The sequence below is a fragment of the Aythya fuligula genome, chromosome 6 (assembly GCF_009819795.1).
Source record: "Aythya fuligula isolate bAytFul2 chromosome 6, bAytFul2.pri, whole genome shotgun sequence".
Taxonomy (NCBI): domain Eukaryota; kingdom Metazoa; phylum Chordata; class Aves; order Anseriformes; family Anatidae; genus Aythya; species Aythya fuligula.
The window spans coordinates 35,506,127-35,528,157 of NC_045564.1; the positions used below are offsets into that span (position 1 = coordinate 35,506,127).

General features: G+C 40.7%; 1 protein-coding gene across 10 annotated transcripts in view; it reads right to left on the reverse strand.

Moving 5' to 3' along the window:
- The window catches only part of GTDC1 (glycosyltransferase like domain containing 1), a 154,733-nt gene that overhangs the window by 106,353 nt on the left and 26,349 nt on the right, over positions 1–22,031 (reverse strand). For 8 of the 10 annotated variants that reach the window (XM_032189890.1, XM_032189894.1, XM_032189891.1 and 5 more), the window contains exons 2-3: positions 18,496–18,630; positions 15,117–15,327 (exon numbers count right to left, since the gene is read on the reverse strand). In XM_032189890.1, coding sequence (XP_032045781.1) covers positions 15,117–15,298 — 182 coding nt within the window. In that variant the 5' untranslated portion in view covers positions 15,299–15,327; positions 18,496–18,630. The remainder of the gene's footprint in view (positions 1–15,116; positions 15,328–18,495; positions 18,631–22,031) is intronic. The other 2 variants (XM_032189888.1, XM_032189889.1) reach the window with 1 other exon arrangement.

Consider the following 22,031-nt stretch of genomic DNA (forward strand, 5'->3'; position numbering starts at 1 on the left):
CATGAAGCATTAGAGAGTCAAGGTTCAAAACATCCAGATTTATTCAGATAAATGCAAATTTATTTAGATCTCAAGGCAACATGATTGAACGCTGACTGTTGATACAGAAATGCCCAGCTGCTGGCAAATCCAGAGCCTGCATCTCTGCAATAGACTTCTACCAGGACATGTGCAATGTCAGAGGGAAGGATGCACAGCCTGAAATGCCAGGAGGAAAGGCCAGTGACAGTTAAAATGTCAGAGCATGGCAAAACACAGAAAGGGAAGGAGCGTGGAAAGCCAAGATGAACTAAGCTGGAGTCATCTGCAAACTGGTCTGCAAGCGGTGCCTGCAAATAACTTCCAATGCTGTTAAAAAGCCAAATAAAACACAGAGGATCAGCCACACAACAAAAGCTTACTGGGAAGAACAGAACTGCTCTCCCCCAACACCAAAACCCTGAAGCATGGATGAGGCAGGGCAGTTATTCTGCCTTCTGAATGGCAAAGAAGACCCTAAACTAATGGATACCCATGTCCACGAAGCAGGACCTCTCTCCCCACACTGCCCTGCCAGCTCCAGCCTCCCCAGGCCCACGACAAAGGGACAGCACCGCACATCCCAGGTGGAGTCAGGGCTGGGGACAGAGCAGGCTCTTTGCACCACAAGCATGTCCAACAATATGCCCTTCTCTTTTGCTACCCGCCTCCGATCCACTTTCTCTATATTACCCAACGAAACAAGACATGGTGCAGGGGAAAAAGAAGCAATCTTGTGGCTCTTAACAGTAAAAATATGTATGCATACGTATTATATGGAGGACCAGAATACCTCCAGTCACCGAAAGCTAAATGAGTCATCCACTTCAGAGGAATGACTGGTAAATAAACAAGAATCTGCAGAGCTATTAACTGCAAGTAGCAATTTCAACCTATGACATGAAGCATCCTATGTACTAAAACCACCGATACATCATACAGCAGAATCACATGCAAAATAACCTCTCACCTAAAGAAACTATTTTGCTTAAGAAGCCAAACAAAAACAATCTAAAATATTTATTGCCATTAATTTTATCCTTGTTCCATAAACTGCTTAAGAGACATGACATCATGCTAACTACCTAGACCTGTCTGGTTGATAATAGACCAGATTTTATGCTAAAGACTAAACTGCAGAAACATGAAAGGGTGCAAATCTACAGGTCATCAGAGATGCTGAACACAAATCTGACTTGCCAAAGCCAGAGCTGACAGTCCTGCAAATATAGAAGGTCTGGTGGTGGCAGAGGCTGACAGCAGAGAAACAAGTCTTGCAAGCCTTTTGCAAGGTTACTGCCCACAGCTCCTGGCTACGTGGCTTCTCCACAAGCCAAGGCATTTCACAAAACACAGACTGACAAGTTTGAAAAAATGCTAATCCTAATTAAAGTTCAGAGCTGGGTGTAGCTGGGAAAATGTTCAAAAGTAGCCATTAAAGAGCAATCCATCTCCAATATAGCAAAGTGCATCTCGAGTCAGATCTTCTCCCCCCAGTCACAAACATCCCTTGCTTTCCACGTGGCACCCTGCAAATGAAGCGAATGCCTCAGCACCAGTCATCTGTACCCAAACGCAGCCACTGCCAGGAATTCAGACGCAGACCGTGAAAAGTCAACCAACGCCTAGCGTCTTGCTTCCAGGTCACACCACAACCGAGGACGGGCTGATTTTCAGGTTCCAGTTTGTACACAATGAAAGTCCAAAACAGCACCGCCACGACACTCGCCAATCAGTTCAGTTCGGTTTTAAACATAAAAAACTTCCCAAAACTCAGAGAAAGAACAGCTAATGAAATTTAGAGTGAAGGAGACAAAGAATCATTGCTGAATGTGTGTACCACCTAAGCCTAATTTTACTGCAGCCACAAACTACACTGCTTCTTCCTATGAACTTGTTTCAGCTCCTCTTTGGGGCAATTAGAAATTTTCAATCTACCAAGAGAAAGGTAATAGACAAAATAGTTTTGGTTGCTGCAATTCTGGAATTAATTAATGATTTCATCAATTTTACAGCATATATTCGTCAAAAGTTTATTTAATAAATTAAAAAATTAGAACATTGCTGCTTTCTCACTCTGAGTAATCTCCTCAAGAAGAGTATTTCCAAACATTTAAAAGAAAAGTGTTTTTTACAATAGGAAAAATAAATACACCACATTTCAAATCCATTAAAATATAAAGTTCTGGTTACAGGCGCAACAATCTGCCTAATTAGTTTTTCCTAATTAGCAGGATGCTCTAACCTCTTTAATAAGACTTCTGTGGACAGAATGTTCCATATTGGTTATCCATCTGAGGGAAAACTAAACAAATACTTCTGGAGTACAGCTAATAGACTGAGCGTGGTCAGGCTTTGTGGTCAGAAGGCTGCTTGCATGGTCTGGCACTTAATACTGGCAATCTGCAGAGAGACGAAATCCTCTACCTAAAATGCACCACAGCTCGCATTACAACCCCCTTGTAACACTGATATTTTAGAGACAACATCAGAGATACTACAAACAAGAGTTAATAAAGGTACAGTTTTAAATTCCACAGCACGTGCTGGGGTGGAAATCAAAAGAAATGAACACACGTATAGTCCAAAATGTACTGCGCTAGGGTGAGCTAAAGACATAAGGGGAAGGCAAATACCAAAGTGATGCACACTCAGGTTTTGTACCTTCCTCTTCATGATTCACTCATAGTCAAGCAATTAATAGGCAACAGTATTATCTTTGACTACTATCTCATCCCCTAAAAACACATTCCCGTTATTACTATATTTCGACCACGTAATGCAAAGACTACTGGCTAAGAGAAGTGCAGAGCCCCAGCAACATCTGTGGTCAGCGGCAGATGTCGGAGATAAGAAAATTCAGGCCCCTGTTTTGTTAGGAGCTTGCAGAACAGCTGCTGAGCTTCATCCCAGCAGCTGAAATATGCTTCACACAGCCTAAAAATGCAGGAAGCAAGCAAGCAACTCAAACGCTCCTCCACCCAAGCTCTGAACATGTTGGTGTTGCACCCACCAAGGGATCTCTTGAAGGCAGGGGAAAGCTATTAGATCCTTCAGTATCTAAGAAAACTGAACCACGTGCATAAAAAACATAATTGAAGAACAGTCCTTTGGAAAATGCCTGCCAGAGACACCATAAATCTTGTCTTCTAATATGACTGAACCCCAGAGACCCCATGCAATTCACAATGTCTATGACATCTGTTAATGCTGGAAAACAGTGTTTTAGAAGTGTCCTGTTTTGAAACTTCTCTCTATGACATCTTCCTTATGATCTTCAGTTTGGGGTAAGACCTGAGATCTGTGTTTAAAGCACTTAAGACCTGAACACCTCAAGAGCCACAGAAACTCCTGAAGTCTGATTCAAAAGTAGCTTGAGGCCACAAGGTCTTCTGCGAGGCCTTCATGAAATCTCGTAAGAGTAAGCACTACCGTAAACCAAATTCAACCCATATAAACTTGAGTAGACTGTGACGTTAGGTCTAGAGAAGACAGCTCTGTAACCGAGTCCACTTCCACACAGGGTTCTTGACGGGTATCTTGAAGGCATCATCAAAAGCAAACTTGTAAAGACAAAGGTTCGTTCTAGAGGACCCTAGGCAAACAAAATTCTCTCCCAGTCTGAATATTGATGTTTTATGAAAGTAACAGAGAGAAAAGGAGAAAAGAGCAGGGTCATTCAGCATGTCCTGTACGATACCAGGGCAGGCACAAAGTTGCTAATTGCTCCTGGGATAACCGCAGGTCATACAAAGAGGTGCATCATGCCCAATGGCGAGCTCAAGTTCCTCCCAAAGCATCTACTGATTTTCAGGGCGCTGATTAAAAAAAAACTCATTTAGAGGCTGCTCTTTCCATCCTAAAGTCAAAAAAAGAACAAACAAGAAAAAGACTAGTCTAGTACCAAAGACAAAAATAATTTTGCCAAACACAGCAAAATAGTGAGGCTGGTTGTGGGGAACCCCTGCTCTCCTTGCCCATCACCACTTTACCTATTAACTGCATCAGCCTCTGCCAGTGTCAGGATGAACTGGACATACTTGAAGGAAAACAGGGCTAAAGCACACATTCCTTTTTTGTCAATGGCTACAAGGCAGACAGAAGTTATGTCTGGCACTGTAAACACTATGATGTAGCGTAGTTCCTTCAGAAATAACATCTAATTTTGGCTCATCTACAATTTATTACAGGACAGCTATAACAAGAGAAATTCGCCTCCTAAAGTTAATTTAGGAATCGCTTCCCTCCAAAACAAAATAAATAAAATAAAAGATAACTTTTTCATTACAGTTTCTCCAGAAATTCATCTCGTCTTCTTGCATAATTTTAGTATCTTTAGCGCTATTTCTCCAAATGCATTTGGCATATAAAATTTTTAGCTGCTGCTATGTTTTTAATAAAATTGATTACCAGGAAATTTCTGCATATGCACAGTTTAAAATAATTCTGTTCCTCAGGGTTTAAACATAGAGATGTCGCTATGTATGATAACTGTTTCATGTTTAGTGAGTTACAACTGTTCTGTCACAAGTATGAAATGCATTTTGCTCACAAAAGCCAAAGGCACTGTCAAACCTGCAGCACTCTGCAGAACAGTAAGAAAAAATGCCTGCAAACTAACTGCTACTAGATAATGGTCCCATTTATCATTCTTAAATTCCATCTTTAATTAAAAATGGGATATTCTTTTACATAAATAAAAATTGCAGATATTCTCGAATTACTCCTCTCCATTTTTTTTAATTCACCCATATGTAACATACATAGCATTATATGCATTCAAAAATGACTTCATATAATACTCCATGGAAAAGATCTTTCCACATTCCAAACAGACACACATCTTCATTATATGCAAAATACATTATGTTAAAAAAAAATCACTCAAAGAAAATACACATTAACAAGACTCATAGCAGGAATACTACTTAGCTGCAACAACAAAAGAAAATAGTTGAAATAAATTTTCTACTGCTTTTTTAGAATAATTTACATTTGGGGCATTTTTTTTAACCTTTTTATAAATCATTAAACATTGTAAATAGTTATGTCAGTGAAATAGGTATGAGAGAAATGTTAGGCCCACTCTAGATATATCTTTCCTCTTAGTAATTACTAGAAACTGTATTGATAACAGGTATAAATTCTTCCAGTAAGCCATGTGAAAAAAAATAAAATCAAGTATCTATTTTTGATGTTCTGCCTGGTGTTCTTTCCTTCATTCTTTCTTAAAGTTGCTATTATACAGAAGCATAAGGTCTACTGCGCAACAAGTAAAATTAAGAGAGCTAAACCAAAAAATGATGAACAAGTCGGCAAGGTTATAAACATAAACAATAAAAAAATTAGTGCTCTGAAATGGAAAGCATTCTTTAAAGTGACTGTGTCCACTGGACCGTCAGAATATATGTGCAGGAGGGAGGGAGGAAAAGACAGGGACAAAGGACGGAGGCAAGAAAGGGAAAATAGTGTCCAAGAAAATAAGGAGATTGCAAAAAAAAATTCATTATACAATAAGAAGAAAAGCCTTTTGGTTGCTTACTATTTGTCAAAGATATTCAAATGAATAGACAGAATCTACTTAGGTTCTTTTTTTTTTTTTTTCCAAGGGAGGGTAAATTAATCATCATAATAAATCAAAGCATACCGATATCAGGTATCATTCCCAAGACACTTGGGCTTACTAGCGTAAGAGGGAGGAGGAGGAGGCAACAAATTGATCAAACTACAGTTTGGAGGAGTCAGAAGTCCGTATTAAATTTAATGCAGTCCAACGCACCATCATTTGGCATATAATCAAACTACAGGCTAGGTATATGCTGCATACTTATTAACAGCATCACAAATCACAAAGTCAAGTATTTTATGGGTCGGTTTAGATCAGCATTTCAGTTTGATTCAGAAGAGCGTTTATGGAGCGACTCTGACCACCACCCTCGCTTACTGCACCTCAGCTCTCAACAAAGTGGTCTCCAATGCCATGAACCGGATTTTTTTAGATGAAACTAAACCAGGAGGAGATGCTTCTGGAGAGTATTTAAAGCACTCAGGCCACCTCTTGTGGAGTGCACAAGAAGCAGGGGACACTGAATAAAGCGCCGCGTGATGTTGGCCCAGGAGCACTGCTTCGCCCTGCAGCCTCCCCACAGCCCTACCAAGCTGCAGCACTTAACAGCCATCACTTGCCTACGTAGCCACGTGCAGGTTGCAATCCTGTAAATGGCTGTAATCACAGAGGAATCAAGGAGATAAACCCAGAAAACACCCTTCAGCACATTCCCTGAAGTGACCTACCTTTCAGTATCTCAAGGGCTGGCTTGGCGCGTTCAAAACGCACACTGCAACTCTGGGGCACCCCAGCAGATGCTAACAAACACGCCAGAGCTGCGTGACCGAGCTGTAGGAGTTACTGGTTGTCCTCCCAGCTCAAAACACCCACGTCGGTGCCCACGGCAGTGGGATTCTCTGTAGGAAAGGCGAGCGGGGGCTGGTGCGATGTGGGGTGCCCTGATGGCAGCCCATGGTCTGAACTGGCTGACACAAAAAAGAAAGCAATAGGGTAGCACTCAGGGCTGAGCAACACCAGTTGTAAAATTCATGAAGAGTGCAACTGCTCAGAAAGCCTGTTTTGAAGGCTTTTCTTTCCCTACATCACTTAAGTAGCCTTAAGTAGCAATCTGCTGCCAGAAAAACATCCTGTGACAAACTGTGAGATGGGAGAAGTGACCATATGAACAAATATTTTAAATCGTCCCATCTGCATTCCATTTAGAAACCTCCAGCTTCTGAAAGGTTTAACATTGCCACGACAAGTCCAGGATACCTCCCGTGGTACAACTGGACGTCACGTCCAGGGGCCCTCCAGATGCTCTGCTGCCTCGTGCCTCTGCTCCGCGCGGCAGATCTGACCACAACATGCCTCCTGCCAGCAGCCCTCGTGTCTACAGCTCCTCTTCACGTTGGCTCCACACTAACCTTCCTAACGAAATTCTCAAATTCTTGGGCAGCTGTAGTCTGGCAGCTGAAACAGCCCTGGCAACCTGAAGCGCGGCGAACTGAGTTTCACAGAAAGGCGACCTTCAGTGCATGGGGGTCAGGATAACGCTTGCAAAAAGAAAAAAAAACATCGGTGTTAATGGAGATCTTCTCCCAAACTGTTTGGCTACAAACAGTTTGCATTACATAAAATCTCTTTTTTATTCTAAATAATTCACAAAATTCAGCTGAGCTGTAAGTACCCATTAAGAAAGCTAGTTATTTATGACACCAGAACATAAAGCAATAAATCCAAATCACGTACAAACCAAGTATCTGACAAAATTTGTATTACTTGTTTTATAGGTAAAAAAAAAAAAAAAAAAAAAAAAAAAAAAAAAACAGAGAGAGATTAGGAAAAAAAACAGCATAGAACAACAAAAAAATCAGGATTTTTCTCTTTATTAGATATAAACCAAAAGCTGTTTCCTTCCCCTTGGAAGATCAAATTAGTGTTACGGACTAAAATGACAATGAATTCTAGAAAGTATCATATTCTTTATAATATAGTACTGTATATATTTGTTATTTGAAAATAGAAATGTAATCTATAAGTAATCTAGAAATAAAATATATGTGCAGCAACCATTTAAAAGGACAGATAAAATACTCATTAAAATCCTAAGTGCAGAAATACCGAATCATAATGCACAATTTCATTACATTTTACTGCTAGCAATGTAAATATCAATTCTCCAGGTGATTCATAAAATTCATTTTAGAAAGAAAAATAAGGATTTCCCCAGGCACTCGAGAACATAAAGGAAAAACACATGCTACAGTTTGAAAAAACAGACTGTTCTTTCATTGTCTCATCAGAATATTTTTCTGGAATTTCAGCAAATCTTTTACACATCAAACGGACAACTGCCATTTCACATTAGCACTGTCTATAGATCATGCACCAGTCGCAACTAGCTTACTTCCCGCTCCCGCACCTCTCGTTGCATTGTGTTAATCATTCTCATCTTATTTGTGCCGAAGTTGAGATCATATACACTTCCACTGACTTCAAAGGAGGGAGCCTTGATTTAAATTCATCTAAAACCCCTTTTAACTATCCAAATTGTGAAACGGCTTAATAACAGGAGCGTAGTTGAGAAAAACGCACGTCGGGCAAACGATACTACTAAACTTTTTTGGAGAGAAGTGTGCATGTGGGGGGTTTACACACCAAAAAAAAATGTAAAGAAAACCTGTCACTTTTAAAATGAATAGCTACCATCTGCCAGGATTTTATCTGAGGCAAAGTTGATTAATGCAAAGTGAATGTTTAAGATCATATTGCTGTCTGCCTGAATAAATTTCAGGTAGTTTACTTACAAAATTATTTGTCCCATTTCTCAACAGATTTTTTGGTGCTGTCACTGGGTGTCATGTGTGTCCCCCCCCAGTTTTACACAGCCAGACCTAAGAATAAAAACATTCACTCTCAAAACGTCGCAGTGCACAAGGACTTCACACGCCAGAACTTTGCTTCTGGCTGCCCTGCGCCGCGGCAGCGAGGTAATTAATCTGCCCAACAAAGGAGAGCCCACCTCCTTCACCGACTTAGGAAAACTTTCCGGCAGCCTCTCTGGGATACTGAAAGTAAAATTTTAGCAGTCTAGTCCTAAGCAGGGACAGAACACAGCAGTGGTGTTATTCAACATATGAAATGACTCTGTCCTGAGACCTTATTTAAACCTTTTACCAGAGCAGTAACCTTAATTTACACTGAATACCTATTGAAAAAAAAATAGAATGAACAGATTTTTTCTTTTGTCAGCTTTAACAAAGCATGGATTTATATTAGCATTCTGATAAAAATAATTCTCAAATACATTAGATTTTATACTCTTCTGAAGTTTACTCTATGTGGTAACATTTTCCAAAGTTTTCGGAACAGATTTGGGGCGGTATTAAGCTAACAACACCAAGCCCCGTTCTGCACGTACGTCCCCACGTGACGCGCTCTCCGCATCAGATGGCCTCCAAGCTCCCCGCAGCAGAGAGGAATTCACACCCCTTATTCAGGCTGGGACAACCTCCATTATCCGGGGCTATAAAGTGGAGGGGATCATCTGCGACACGCTGCGGAGCTTCGTGCGCTTCCATATGGGCGTATGTGCCCTTCGCATACACTCTAGGCTGGCTGGACAGGAGCCAGCTCTGGTCAGAAGTCACCAAGTTGTTTCAGCTCAGTACACGGTGCCTGTGTCTTGGATCTCGGTAGGGCTTATTAGTTGAGGCTCAACACGGCGCCGGTAGGGCCATATGGCCTTCTGGTGCGCTGCTAGCTCACAACCAGCTAGTTCAAAGCGTGGGCAGAAGGAATGTCTATGTGTTTGCACAAGCCCATGTTAGCTAACCTTGGTGAACTCAACCGTTTTTTTTTTTTTTTCTAGAAAAATAAAAAAGGAAGAAACGAAATCAAGTTTAGCGCTAATGAAATGAAAGAAGTAATGACCCTTTATGCGGCTAGGGAGCGTGAATGAGGAACTCGGGATGAAGCAGCATCTCCTACAGCCGTCTGTCAGAGAACTTTGCCCCTTAAAATGAAGGGGATCTGTGATTCCTGGTACATCCCTACGGCAAGGTAAGCACACTGTGATTTGTACCCACCAGCGAGGCTACAGAAATGAGGAAGTTACACCCACGTTATTTTTTATCAAAGACAGGACCCAAGCTCTGTCTTCAGGGGGTACCGGCTATTTTGTTTAATCGTCTTATTTCTCTGCCCCTTTGGGTAACCTGATCAAAGTACAAAAGATGGTTCACCAACCTATTCTCTAGGAGTATGCTCCAAGTCAATCTGACAGAAGTACACCGCTCACTCACACTTCTTAAATTCACAGTGAGAAAGGAAAAAAAAAAAAAAAAGGGATACCATAAATGAGGATCAAGCTTTACTCACCTACATACTGAAGCAAACACTCCACCAAATATGCAAAAATAAGTACAAAGTATAAATTTTTCTAGGTATGTGGTTGTATTTCATTAAACTAACATACTACTACACACACTATTTATTTATTACCTGACCCCTGCACGGGCCAAAAGCTGGGAAAACCGCTAACCTGGGGAACATTATTCCTCTTCCCACGCCAAAGATGCCCGTATTTGACATACAGACATAAGACATAAGACAGAAGTGTTCCAGCACAAATGGGCATTTGTGTATTCACCTTTAAAAGAAATGCCTGAAATTTGATTGCCTTGCTTCTATTCCAATCTTCAACATCTTCCCCAGGACTTACTACTACTTACAGGTATTTTTTTTTTTAAATAATGTATCTAGAAGGTACCAAGTACTCTAATTTACTAATGTTCGCCCATGCAAGTTGTGTTATGTTTCTGTGGGATTGCTCGTACACTGAATTACTCACTGGAATACAAGATTACAGGATCACGATCAGAAAATGTTCAACATTCAACACCACCAGTTCGTCACTTAGCAAAGAATTAACTCTATAATAAAGCATGCTTGTTTTTTTTTTCCTTACAGAACAGAATGAAAGCATCAGATCTGAAACAACATTTAATCTGGTAATCTCGAAATATTATTTAAAAAGCAAAACAAACCAACACACACACACATCTACATTATATACTCTTGGAATGTGATATACATTGCTCACCACCACACTCCTCAATTTTTTTCAGAGCTCTATTAATTGAAACAATGATTTTTCTTCTCTTTTCTAAGACGTAAAAAGCATAGAGTTTGTCTTTAAAATAGAGTTGTCAAGTATCAGGGGGTATATATATACTAACATTTACCCTAGAGGTATTTCAGGGCAAGAGTTTGTTACAAATAAAATCTTTATTCATATGAACAGCTACCTGGGGGGCAGTACTGAATGTAACACATAGTATTTATATTTATATCTATCTATATATATATTTTTTTTTTTGAAAATAATTTAGCAGTACTATTAAAACAAACTGGAAGCTACAACGCATTTCAGTTTTTATATTTTCAAATCAAAATCTTGTACTCTTAACTTTTTTGTATTTGGATCGCATTTTCTACAGCGAATAGCCTTTATTAAAACAAAAATGTGTTCTTCTTGTGCGTCATGTTGATTGTTTTATTATTTTAAATTTGTAAGTTATTTCATGATAATTAAGATAAAAATTACAGGAAAAAGAAAAACAAATAATATTTACTTTTTCATGAAATGTTTTAATAATATTCCCAAATTTGAGAACTTTCCTTAACTAAGGAAAAAAATATCTAAAAAGAAAATCTTTTTTTTGTTAAAGATTTCCTCAAATCAGTGAAAAGTCATAACGTGCTATGGAAAACAATTTTCAGCAAGATCACACATCTACATTTATCAGAGAGTTTAAGCTGTCTGAAGCAAGCTGGGAGACAAAGCAGACAACACATCGGCTCCACAGCCTGCGAGCAGCCTGATGGAGGAGGTCATGACTCTGTGCCGGACCTCCCTAATTTATGGAATAAAGATGCTGATATTCCTTCAACCGATAACAAAATTCTGGGGTTGCTGGAAAAAAGTTTTCTAGAAAAAGCAGGCAGTAACACTACCCTTTTTCAGCCTGTTTCAAATGCTACAATTTGGAAATTGCCAGCTAGAAAGGCAGCATTGCTCTGACTCCTGGGGCGAAGGAGCGTAACACAGGACTGCATCATAACTTACACGGAACAATTTCACAATTTCTCAGAAGCCAAAAATTTGGAGAAGAGACAAAATCATCCCGCTCCTACTACTCAGAGAGAGATAGCAGGGAAGTGGTAGAAAGGAGAGATGAGTTGCAGAAGTCCTTGTCTCCTCCCTTTCCGACAGGAGGAGGCTCAGAAAAGCTGCAGTTGGACCAAGCGCATCCACCTCCTCGTCCTAACACAGCCCTCACACTGACACCTCGTTTCCAATCAGGGCAGCGAGGAAAAATCACGTGAGTCTCTGCAGGGCAATTCAAGAAAGCTCAAAGAAACGCCCTCTGGCTCTAGTACATCCCATTCTATATTTGAGCACATCAGGTTTACCAGCTACGTATGTATGCCACCTAGAAAAGCTGCTTACAGGCTGCTGAGTTTAGGGCACGCATTGCGTGGTTCATCTTCCGTACTCATCGGGGCATCCGTCCTCCTTTAAGGAGATGAATGAAGATGGGAGGTGGTTTAGCAACACACAACAAAGCCATGAAAATAGACAAGAAGATTTTCTGGAGAAACACAGCACAGCCTCTGCATCAGGGAAGCAATATAAATCTGCACAGTGCTGCAGACAAAATCCTAAGTCTGTGATACCTTCCCAAACACGTGTGCTCCCCTTGAAGGGTGAGGATATAACTCCCTTCAACAGTCTGGGTAGATCTCCTTGCTCTTCAGGGGAACATCACTCACTGCACACCGAGACACCGGCTGCACCGCTCGCAGCAGGAACTTGCCCACCCTGGGTCTTGCTCGAGGGAGTACACGTCTGTTCTCCAATAAATAACTATTTGCAAGTTCATCACAAGCTCACCGGTCACTGCAGAGTATCTCAATTTAACATCTATCATTGTTCAGCTCGTGTTCTGCTTCAGAAGCACTTTTTAAGGCTGTTACATAGTGCACCGAACCTCACTTGGAAAGGAACAAGGCAGCCTTCTTCCCATAACCAGCTCATATCAACAGAAGTATCTGTCTTTTAAAAGGTATGCATACAGCCATACATTGTATACATACAGAGCAAAATTATCGAGAGAGTTTGCATCAGTATTACTTCTCCCACAAACCAGCAGCTTGAAATAAAGTACAGCTGGAAGAGCAAAATTCAGTTACCAGGAAGGTTTGCACTTGAAATATTTGTGACCTTTCTGTATCACGAAATGCACAAACAGAAACAAGGTATTCATGAAATGTCGTATTTAAAAAACACCACTTGGGAAAGAATTATTTTTTTTTGTTCTACAAATAACGTCAATGTTGTAAATAATGTAGATTTACTATTTCCCACTACCTCACAAGAAGGTTTAAATATTTAAATGTGTAACTCAAAACATGCACTCCTGCCAGTTTGATAATTTCATATTCACAAGCAAACTACTGCCTGGGAAGCAGATCTTAAATGGTTACTAGCAAGCTAGAAATAAAAGAATCAATGTTAATTTTAATCAATGGTTTTTCTAGTAGGAGAGAGTAGTCAGCCTCATTAGGTTGTAGTCTGATGCATTTATGCTTCCAATTTAATAAAATACTTGAAACGTTCAATTACAAAACAAACATTAAAAATGTGCAAGCAAAGTAGAAGGTACCTCTAATCAGTTTTCCTCTCACCAGTCCTATCAGCCCTTGTTCCTAAAATTTTATCCTGCAGCTGAGGATAAGGTTCATATCCTCTTTTAGATACTGCATCTTTGTGAACTTTGACTATCTGATTCTGTCTAATCAAACCCTAACAGCATCAGCAAAGAAAAAAAGCTTTCTTCTCTTTAAGATGCACTATTGGTTTGATCAGATTTATTTGTTGTCAGTAAAGGTTATATTTGCACATAAGTCTATGACAGATTGCAAGTTTATTAACTTCAAGTGAGTTTTCAAGCTGCTGGGTTGTTTTTTTTTTCCTTTTTTTTTTTTTTTTTTAAAGTCATCGTCATTCCCCCCCTTCCCCAAGATGTGGGTTACTTGACAAATTGGAGTTAAGTTATCTTGGGTCAATGTAACTGTAAGTTAAACTAATGAAGTGTATGTCTATGAGTGATGTCTGATTAGTTTAATACAGTTAGTGCTGGACAGCTTGGGCTGCTGACCTTGAAGGAACACAGATAACATTGCGATGCGTTGGAGGATGTGGTTGTGATACAAGACAAATTTACATAACAGTTTGTCATATATACTCCTCCAAAACAAAATTGTTGCAAAAGAAAAGCAAGATGAAACCAACGATAAATGCCTTGCGCGAGACAAACGGGAAGAATAATTATAATGTTTGGCTTGGAACAGCAGCTTATTTGAAATGCAAGCCAGAAGCAGGAAGAGAAAAGGTGGACATTTATACAGTGTGCATTCAAAAACAGACTGAACGCTGGGTTGGGGAACCCTGTTTAAACACAGCCTTCAACATCACAAGATCTACTCCTGAAAGTATCACATTCCTCCCCTGGTCCATGATGCCTACTCGCTCCTTTCTGGAGTAACAAAAAAACAGACCCAGCTGCAAAGCCTAACTAGCTTACTCAGGTGTACCTGCAGCCCTGCTGAGGTTAATTTTGTGGCTGAAAAGCAGGTGATTGTGCTGAAAAGTCTCAGTGCCTCTCCATGCTGGTGCAAAGTCAGCCAGGTGCTGACTTACAGCTGAGGCTGTGGTGCGGTGCTGTGCGCCCCAGTGGTGCATGCACTGCACTGTGCACAGCATCGCTGCCTCACAATCATCTCACCACATCTCAACTGATCAGGTAGGGCAAACAAAATTACTGGTTTTAAAGACAGCTTGGTTCTGGAGTGACTGCTTCTCGCTATGTGATAGCTATCTGTTGACCTAAATAGTCTGCTTTTATCAGCCCAGGTTCTAGCTGATAGAAATTTGCCACTTAAACATGTAATTGACATCTACAGGTGCTGGCACGTTACAGAACTGGACAATCATTAAGATAAAATGACTCGTTTAATCCTCTAGGTCAGCCGGAGCAGTACACTCTGATAAATCAGACTTGCTAATAGATAAACTAGGAGGGCAAGTAAGGAAACTTGCAGTGTTCACATCTGTGCCATCTTTCAACCTAATCAGTGAAATACAGTTTAAGCCCTTCCTCATTTCTGAAATCACTTAATAATTTTAAAATAAAATGTATTTATACATAAGTAGATATCCATATGTGTGGATTCTTGGAGACTTTAAAGGACTAGGAATGCAAGCCAAAGTATTTTAAGAAACTCTAAAGCATTGTGGTAGTTTCCCATATTTATACCCAAAGACATCAGAGCAAGACCAACTGTTACTGTCCGCTGCAAGTCTCTATTTGTACATTGTACATACGCACTAGCATGCACAGAACTGAAGATTCAGCTCAAGAAACCTTGTTGAAGGCCTCCCTGTAATTTGAGCTTTGAAATTATTCAACTCCTGCGTTACCTGTAATTTGGATTTGTTGGCACTGTCTGCATGAAATAAAGGGCAGCCGTCCGTGCTTTCCAGTGCCACTTCTTGGCAGGGAGGGTACAGAGCACACATTCCTCCTTCAGCTCCTCCTGAAGAAGATCCATCAGCTGCTTGTGGGAGCCCCCATAAAAAGCTTCAATGAGAAGAACGGTCATCTTCCTGCTGCTTCGCTTCTGCCTGGAATCTGGAAATGACAACAGAGAAATACTTTACTTTAGAAATACCCAGGTTTTTGGTTTGTTTGCTTGTTGTTTGTCTTTGTTTTTAAGAAAAGGATATTGGAAAAAACAGAAACATATCATAAGGCCTTACAGCGTCTTCATTTTTCCCTTGAAATTAATCCTTCATATTAGGTTAAAAGGTTTACTTCAAAAAATGGTACTTAATTATAATGACAACATTATCACACCTACTAGTTTCAACCATTACAAAGTACCATTTGAAATTTTAAAGGAACCAAAACATGCAGGACTTAGAAATATGGTATTTGTTTTGTTTTCAATCAAATATCTAGAAGTAGCTTTACTTTACATACTCATAAATGCATTATTCTTCAACAGGTTAGAGGAAATGTCCATAAAATGCCTTTTATACACTTTTACACAGGTTTTGCCCTTTTATTTGAAGTAGAAAAAGCTAAAGAACAACTCAAACACATTTCAGGCAAAGCTGTCCAGGGCTGGGACTCAAAGGACTGCCTGGGAAAGGCAGTCTGAGCACCCCAGAGCTCTGCTGCATCCTCTGAACACGCTCAGACCTCAGAGGAGATGCAAGCCACGTTATTTTGCAGTGCTCCAAAATGGCTGGAAGAGAGCAACAGTGCCAGCTTAAGGAAGCTCTCACACACTCAGCCACGGGGCTGCTGACAAACAGGAAGCAAAACGTGTTGCCCCAAATGAAGGGAAAGACAAAAACCCCGTGACTATTGCTCATGTTTCATGAGTCACACACTTGGGGTGCTGGAAAGCTGCTGCTCAGATGCTCTGACCAGCACCATCAAATCAAAATGCTGAAAACAAAACCCTGAAAAGTATTTACCATCCGTGACTGCCCCTCTGATGATTCCCTTCTCAAAATACCCCGTCCGGGGAGGATTCTCCGCTAACTTATTTGCTTGGGCTTCTTGTTTGATGCTGCATGTTGTGACCTGTCATTTCAAGCGGTTTCAGACTGTAATTCTTATCTTCTCAAAGGCTCTGATGACAAAAAGTGAGAATTCAGTAGAGAGCTACGTACTCCCCACAAATTCTCAGTCAATCTCAAATCTCAACCTTGAAATTTAGTTAAAATCAAGCCCAGGTTTATATATATGCATATAAACGATATTTTTGTCTGTGATCAGATTTTAGAAAAATTAAAAGCTACAAGTGCCTTGCAGCAATCAAAAGATCAGCTAGCCAGCAACAAAAATCCAAATACTGCAGAAATTTAATGAGAAGACAAAATATAAGAGACCTCCAGATAGATTTGAGCCACTGGCCCATCACTGTGTGAGATAAAACAGCGACATCGAACTTGTGGGTCATTACAGATCAATGAGCAAGAAGGAAAGTATCTCGTGCTTGTTCCCATCACAACACAGCCTGGATTCAGGTTCTAATTTGTTCTATTATTCACTCCCCCATGCTGTTTCAGATAAATTATTTTTTTGACAAATACGTTCCTTTCAAAAGGAAAATAATCATCTTCTGGAAGCAGACTTCTCTTCCGTTTGGAGTTTGCATCTTCGCAGGTAGCAAGGCAGATTCTGATCTCTTTTCCACTGACCTAATTTCAGAATCACACTTTTGAAATCACTGGCGTTTTCTGAATTCACAATGATGCAACTGAAATCCTAATCCCTACTCCAGAGCCCTTCTGGAACCTGCAGGGTAATAACTGCAATACAAACACAAGCTGTGTTCGGAATCTGCACTATTCACCTACAGAACCATTTGCAATTAATTATGCCGCGCTCGTCATCAAATGTCGCTGCAAATGTAACTCAAAAGGAATAGAGGGAAGCGTTTTGCAAATTCAGCCCCCCTAAAAAAAGGGGGTGCAGGAAAGGCTGTAAATGTCACTGAGTCAGTCACTCAGTGGGAATGAGTTACCATGAATTTACCAATCATTAGTGGTATCAGTAATAAAGGAATGTGATCATAAACTATCTGATCAAATTACACTTCATCAGACTACTTCTGAAACTGTTTTTATCACCAGCTTTAGCTGAATCAACAATGTGCTCTCTGATTTTCTTCGGCAGCACTTCTCACTGAACTTCCTCACTGGGACTGAGCGAGCAGGCATGCTGACAGGAGAAGGCTTCTTCGGCTCTCACGTCTCCTTCTTAAGGATCCTGGCACTTCTTTGGTCACTCTGCACTTATCCTCCTTCCTTCACATCTATTCCTCAAAGCATTTTGCAAGTCGTACATAAATGTGGCCATACAACAACCTCCTTTTGGCTATTTACACCGAGAAACCCAGTTCCCAACGGGATGCCCCTAGGGTACATATTAGGTAGCTCTTGTAGGATCCTAGTGTCATGCAACCTACGTGCAAAATAGGTTGTAATAATTTCCATCGTGCTTGATTTAGCAAAAACGTTACGTAAAGAGCAGTATATGGTGGCGTTTTGTTTGGTTTTTGTTTTTAAGATGCTACTTAAATATGAAACTACTAAACAATGGTGGCAGCACAATACATGTCGTGGTTACTTCAGGGGTTGACTAATCTGGAACAACGAAAAAGCCAGCCACTGAACTGCGTGTTTTAAAAACATATGCTGATAATGCAAAGGAAATTGCATTATACATAACTAATAATTCCTTGTATTTAAAAAGTCACGGAGGAGGCAGGACGCAGTCATTTACCTCATATTTCATCCACATGGCTTCCAGTTTTGTTCACACACAAAAATAACATCTATTATTTTTGCTTTATTTCCCTTTCCCTAGCCAAGTTAAGGTAAATAAGTACTATACGCTCCGCGGAGGTCTCAGAAAGACACAGATGATAAATGGCCTGAGAACATTCACCGTATCTGATGGAATGCGATCCTCAATTAAATATAAATCACTCCAGGTATTCTTTTACCCATTTCAAAGAAAACAACAAATGTTAGAAAAACAGAACTGCTTCCCCTTTCCCATTACAGGGCTTCCTCTCCACAGAGCCAGCAGCTCAGCCTCAGCTTCGGGAGCACAGCACCACGGCGCTTGCTGCACATACCCCGTCCGCGTGCTGCAGCACCTTCCTCGGGACAGACGGTAATAAAAACCAGCTGGGAGAAGAAAAGCCTTCTAAATGGTAACGGTGTCAGCAATGTGGCTATTACAGAGGCATAGCAAGGTGCTGATAAATTCAGGTACCTGGTGAGACTTCTCCTAAGTCAGAGCCAGCACCTCTCAGCGATGCTCGTCCAGGACTTTGTCACTCTGTCACGAGGTGAGCTGCTGCAGCAAAACAGCACAGGATGGGCTCACTGCAAGTCCCTAAACGGGCCCCTGTTTATAAAAATAAATAAATACAATTCTATGTGATACAGAGCAGTAATTATTTATTTTAAAGGCTCGGAAGAATTAACTGTTCAACTAGCCACAGAAACCATCACTTCATTTTAAACTCTAGGTAAACAACAACCAAAGTTTTTTTTATTAACCAGCCTAGGTAGAGAAAACTCGTCATTTTCCATGATTTATTAAGGAACATACATTCGCTCTGTCTTAGACACAGAAGTGTGGTTTCACAAACATCAGCACCGCTCACATCAGGAAGCCATAATTAGCTCTGTTCGTTGACGTCCTCAGACAACATAAATTACAGATCGTGTGCAAATAGCTGTCCAACCAAATAGTTGAGCAACAATCCAAAACCAAGGGAATAACTGTTAATATATTCCATAGGTAGAGAGCTGCTATTAGTTACAGGAAATAAGGTATACGGTTTCAGTAATGATTGTTTCAACGGTCACAGTCCCACACACATGAGAAATTTATTCCACCGCCGCATCCAGAGCACACTCAGCTGGCTACAAAAGCCAGCAGGTATGCGTTGTGTACATAAACAAACCTGCAGCCTTTGATGGTTTCGGATAAATTATCAAAAAAAAAAAAAAAAAAAAGGCAAAAAAAACCTCTCAGTGCTCCACATCCTGGTGAGATGGGATTTCCCAAAGGGCCACCACCGTCGTGCCCCCTGCCCTGTCTGGCTCCTGCTCCGTGCACACGCACAGCATGCACGCACTGTAACCTACATTGAGAGCGGCCACGGTGCCCTCCTACTCACGGCAATGACTCACAGAAACCCCGGAGCTGTACCTTAAACACAACTGCATCTCGAATGTTTGACCAAAATTTAACTCGGATTTACATCACCCAAAAGTACCGGGGGGTAAGTCATTACTGAACCGTACATCTGCACCAAGTGAGAATGCCACTTGATTTATCTTTGATATAAATCACCTGGAAAAAGTAAGAAATAGCTACTTCTTTCGAGAAAGTGGTAAACCAGAACCGCTCACCTCTACTTGGACATCTGCAGCAGCGTTAATCTGCTGGTGACACCACACTTTGACCCATCCACCACCTTAGATGATGATTTTTATGCCCCTTTGCTTACAATCTATGTGTAAGCTCATTGAGGCTGTGTTCATTACGCTGAAAGCCAGCTCCCAGCCAAAAACCCAAGCAGAGTGACTAGGAGAAATGGCACAGCCCCAGCGGTCTCAGCCAGGTAAGTATTCCCAGCTGTGAACTCTGCCTCGAAATCCCTTTCAGGATCAGGCTCATTCACCGCCCTTATTTGAAGCAGTTGCTTCAAGGACTGCTAACTCATTCTTCTATGGGCTATTTTAAGATGTGCTGTAAAATCAGCTGCTTGTAATATGCTTTAAAACATGCAGTTAATTATTAATTTTTAAACTCACTTTTCAAAGTAAGAGCTTTGTGGGTCCCACTCTCGTGCTTGACAAGTCGTGCTCTCACAAGTGTGAATCACTTTCATTTTGATGCTAAACCCACACGGGTGGCTACTGGCAGACCACTCACAGAGCACTTACGGACTCTACCACCAGTCCCGACGATAAACTTTTAAGTCAAGTTTTTAAGTTAAATATGTTTTTAAAGGTTTTCTACGCTTCAAGCTTTTCTGCAGATTTGCCTTCCTTCTAGCAGCAGGCAGAGAGGTGATGTACACACAAATCATGAGGCTGGTTCAGGGCCCAGCAGACTCCTCCATCTCACAGCCCATAGAGCTCTTACTTAAAAGCTGTTTTTTGCTACTGGAGTGACTGCGAGCAATGCAGATGCAGAAATATCCCACCGCAGAACAACAACCGTGGACAATTTGTGTTCAGTACCAGAAGCCACCATGACGGTGGAGGTGATGGGATGAGTAACCCTGCACCAGGGTTCATAAACTTTAAGACTAAATTCCTCTCAAACCCACAGCATAACTTCAACTTCTCCAGCTTCTAAGCTCTGTCCCCCATAGTAGCACCTTGAAGGCCGCTTGTTTGACACCTGAATCCCTGCTCACCTGCCAACAAGCAGCAGCAATTCCTGGCTTCCTAAAGGAAACCTGTTTCCTCTTGCAGCCTTTATTCTTGCTGGATTCCAGCAAGGTATTGCAAACAGCAGAATTTTAAAAGAATTGCTGTGATCTTAACCAAAAAGCACATTGTGAGGATTGCAGGGCTCAGTTTGTACATCTCTGCTTTCAGCCCTGAAGTACAACAGCGGCAATCAGAAGTTACGGTTTAGAGATGTCCTGTGGCTATTAATCTGGAGACACCCTGACACAAGGGACTGTCACGGCTCCTTTTGGGGGTTACATATTTAGAAAGTAGCATGCTGTAAAATCTGTACCTTAGCCTGTGCATGCTAAGTAAACAATGCTGCTATAAATCCTTAGCAAAAAAAGCTGTTAATGCATATGCAGAGCATGCATTTTAAGACTCAGTATTTCCATCGCTTTATTATTTTATCTATATAAAAGCACTAATGGCCTTCATCATTTCATGCTGTTATTTTTTTTCTTTCAGATATGAAAAAACAAAAAAATTTAATCATCAAAATTTTCTTTTCACCTTCTTTCTTTGCATAGTCTAAGATTGTCATGAGTACTTTCCATCTATACTTCTAGCCACCCTCAATCAAAATCTTTGAAGATCTTAATCTATATCGCATAAAGTAAATTATTGCTTTTTTTTTTTTTTTTCCAGTTGAGAAAAACATCTGTGCATCACATTTATGGCTAACTCCAAACCACACACAGCCCCACTGGCTCGGCGGGGAAGTCCACGTCTCCCTTTGGAGCACAGCACTCACAGGAAACAGTTGCAGGAAAATTTCACTGACCAATCTCCTGATCCGCATTACATTGTGAACAGCAATTACAATACCCAACTTGGTTTGCGTGTCTCTAATTGACCTCTGAAGTCGTGTATGCGAAACTAAGTACTATTCAGGGTATGGCACGAGGGTAACTAAATACTGCCCGCAAACTATTTTTGTATTTACAGGTTGAAAAAGACAAATCAAATATTTTTGATATTTAATTAAGAGAAAGGTTTCTTGATTTCTAAGCCAAAAGAGAATGGGCAAAGCCAAAGAAGAGGTGTGATGGAGAAACAGGGCCTGGGCTCTGCTGGGGAAATGACCATAGCCATGAGGACCCCCATCCAGCACACAGGATTACTCTTCCATTGAGTCTGTTCTTCTTCTTCCTCCTTTTAATGGTCCCAGTATACTTAAAGTAGAAGCATACAACTACACTGCAGTGCACTAGGTATTGAACACTCAATCATCCTCACAAAGCGTTCTGATTTTTGGGTAGCTCATCATCCAGTAACAGGCTTTTCAAAAGCAAAAATAGTAGACCTAATAAGAGAATATAACCAGCAAAT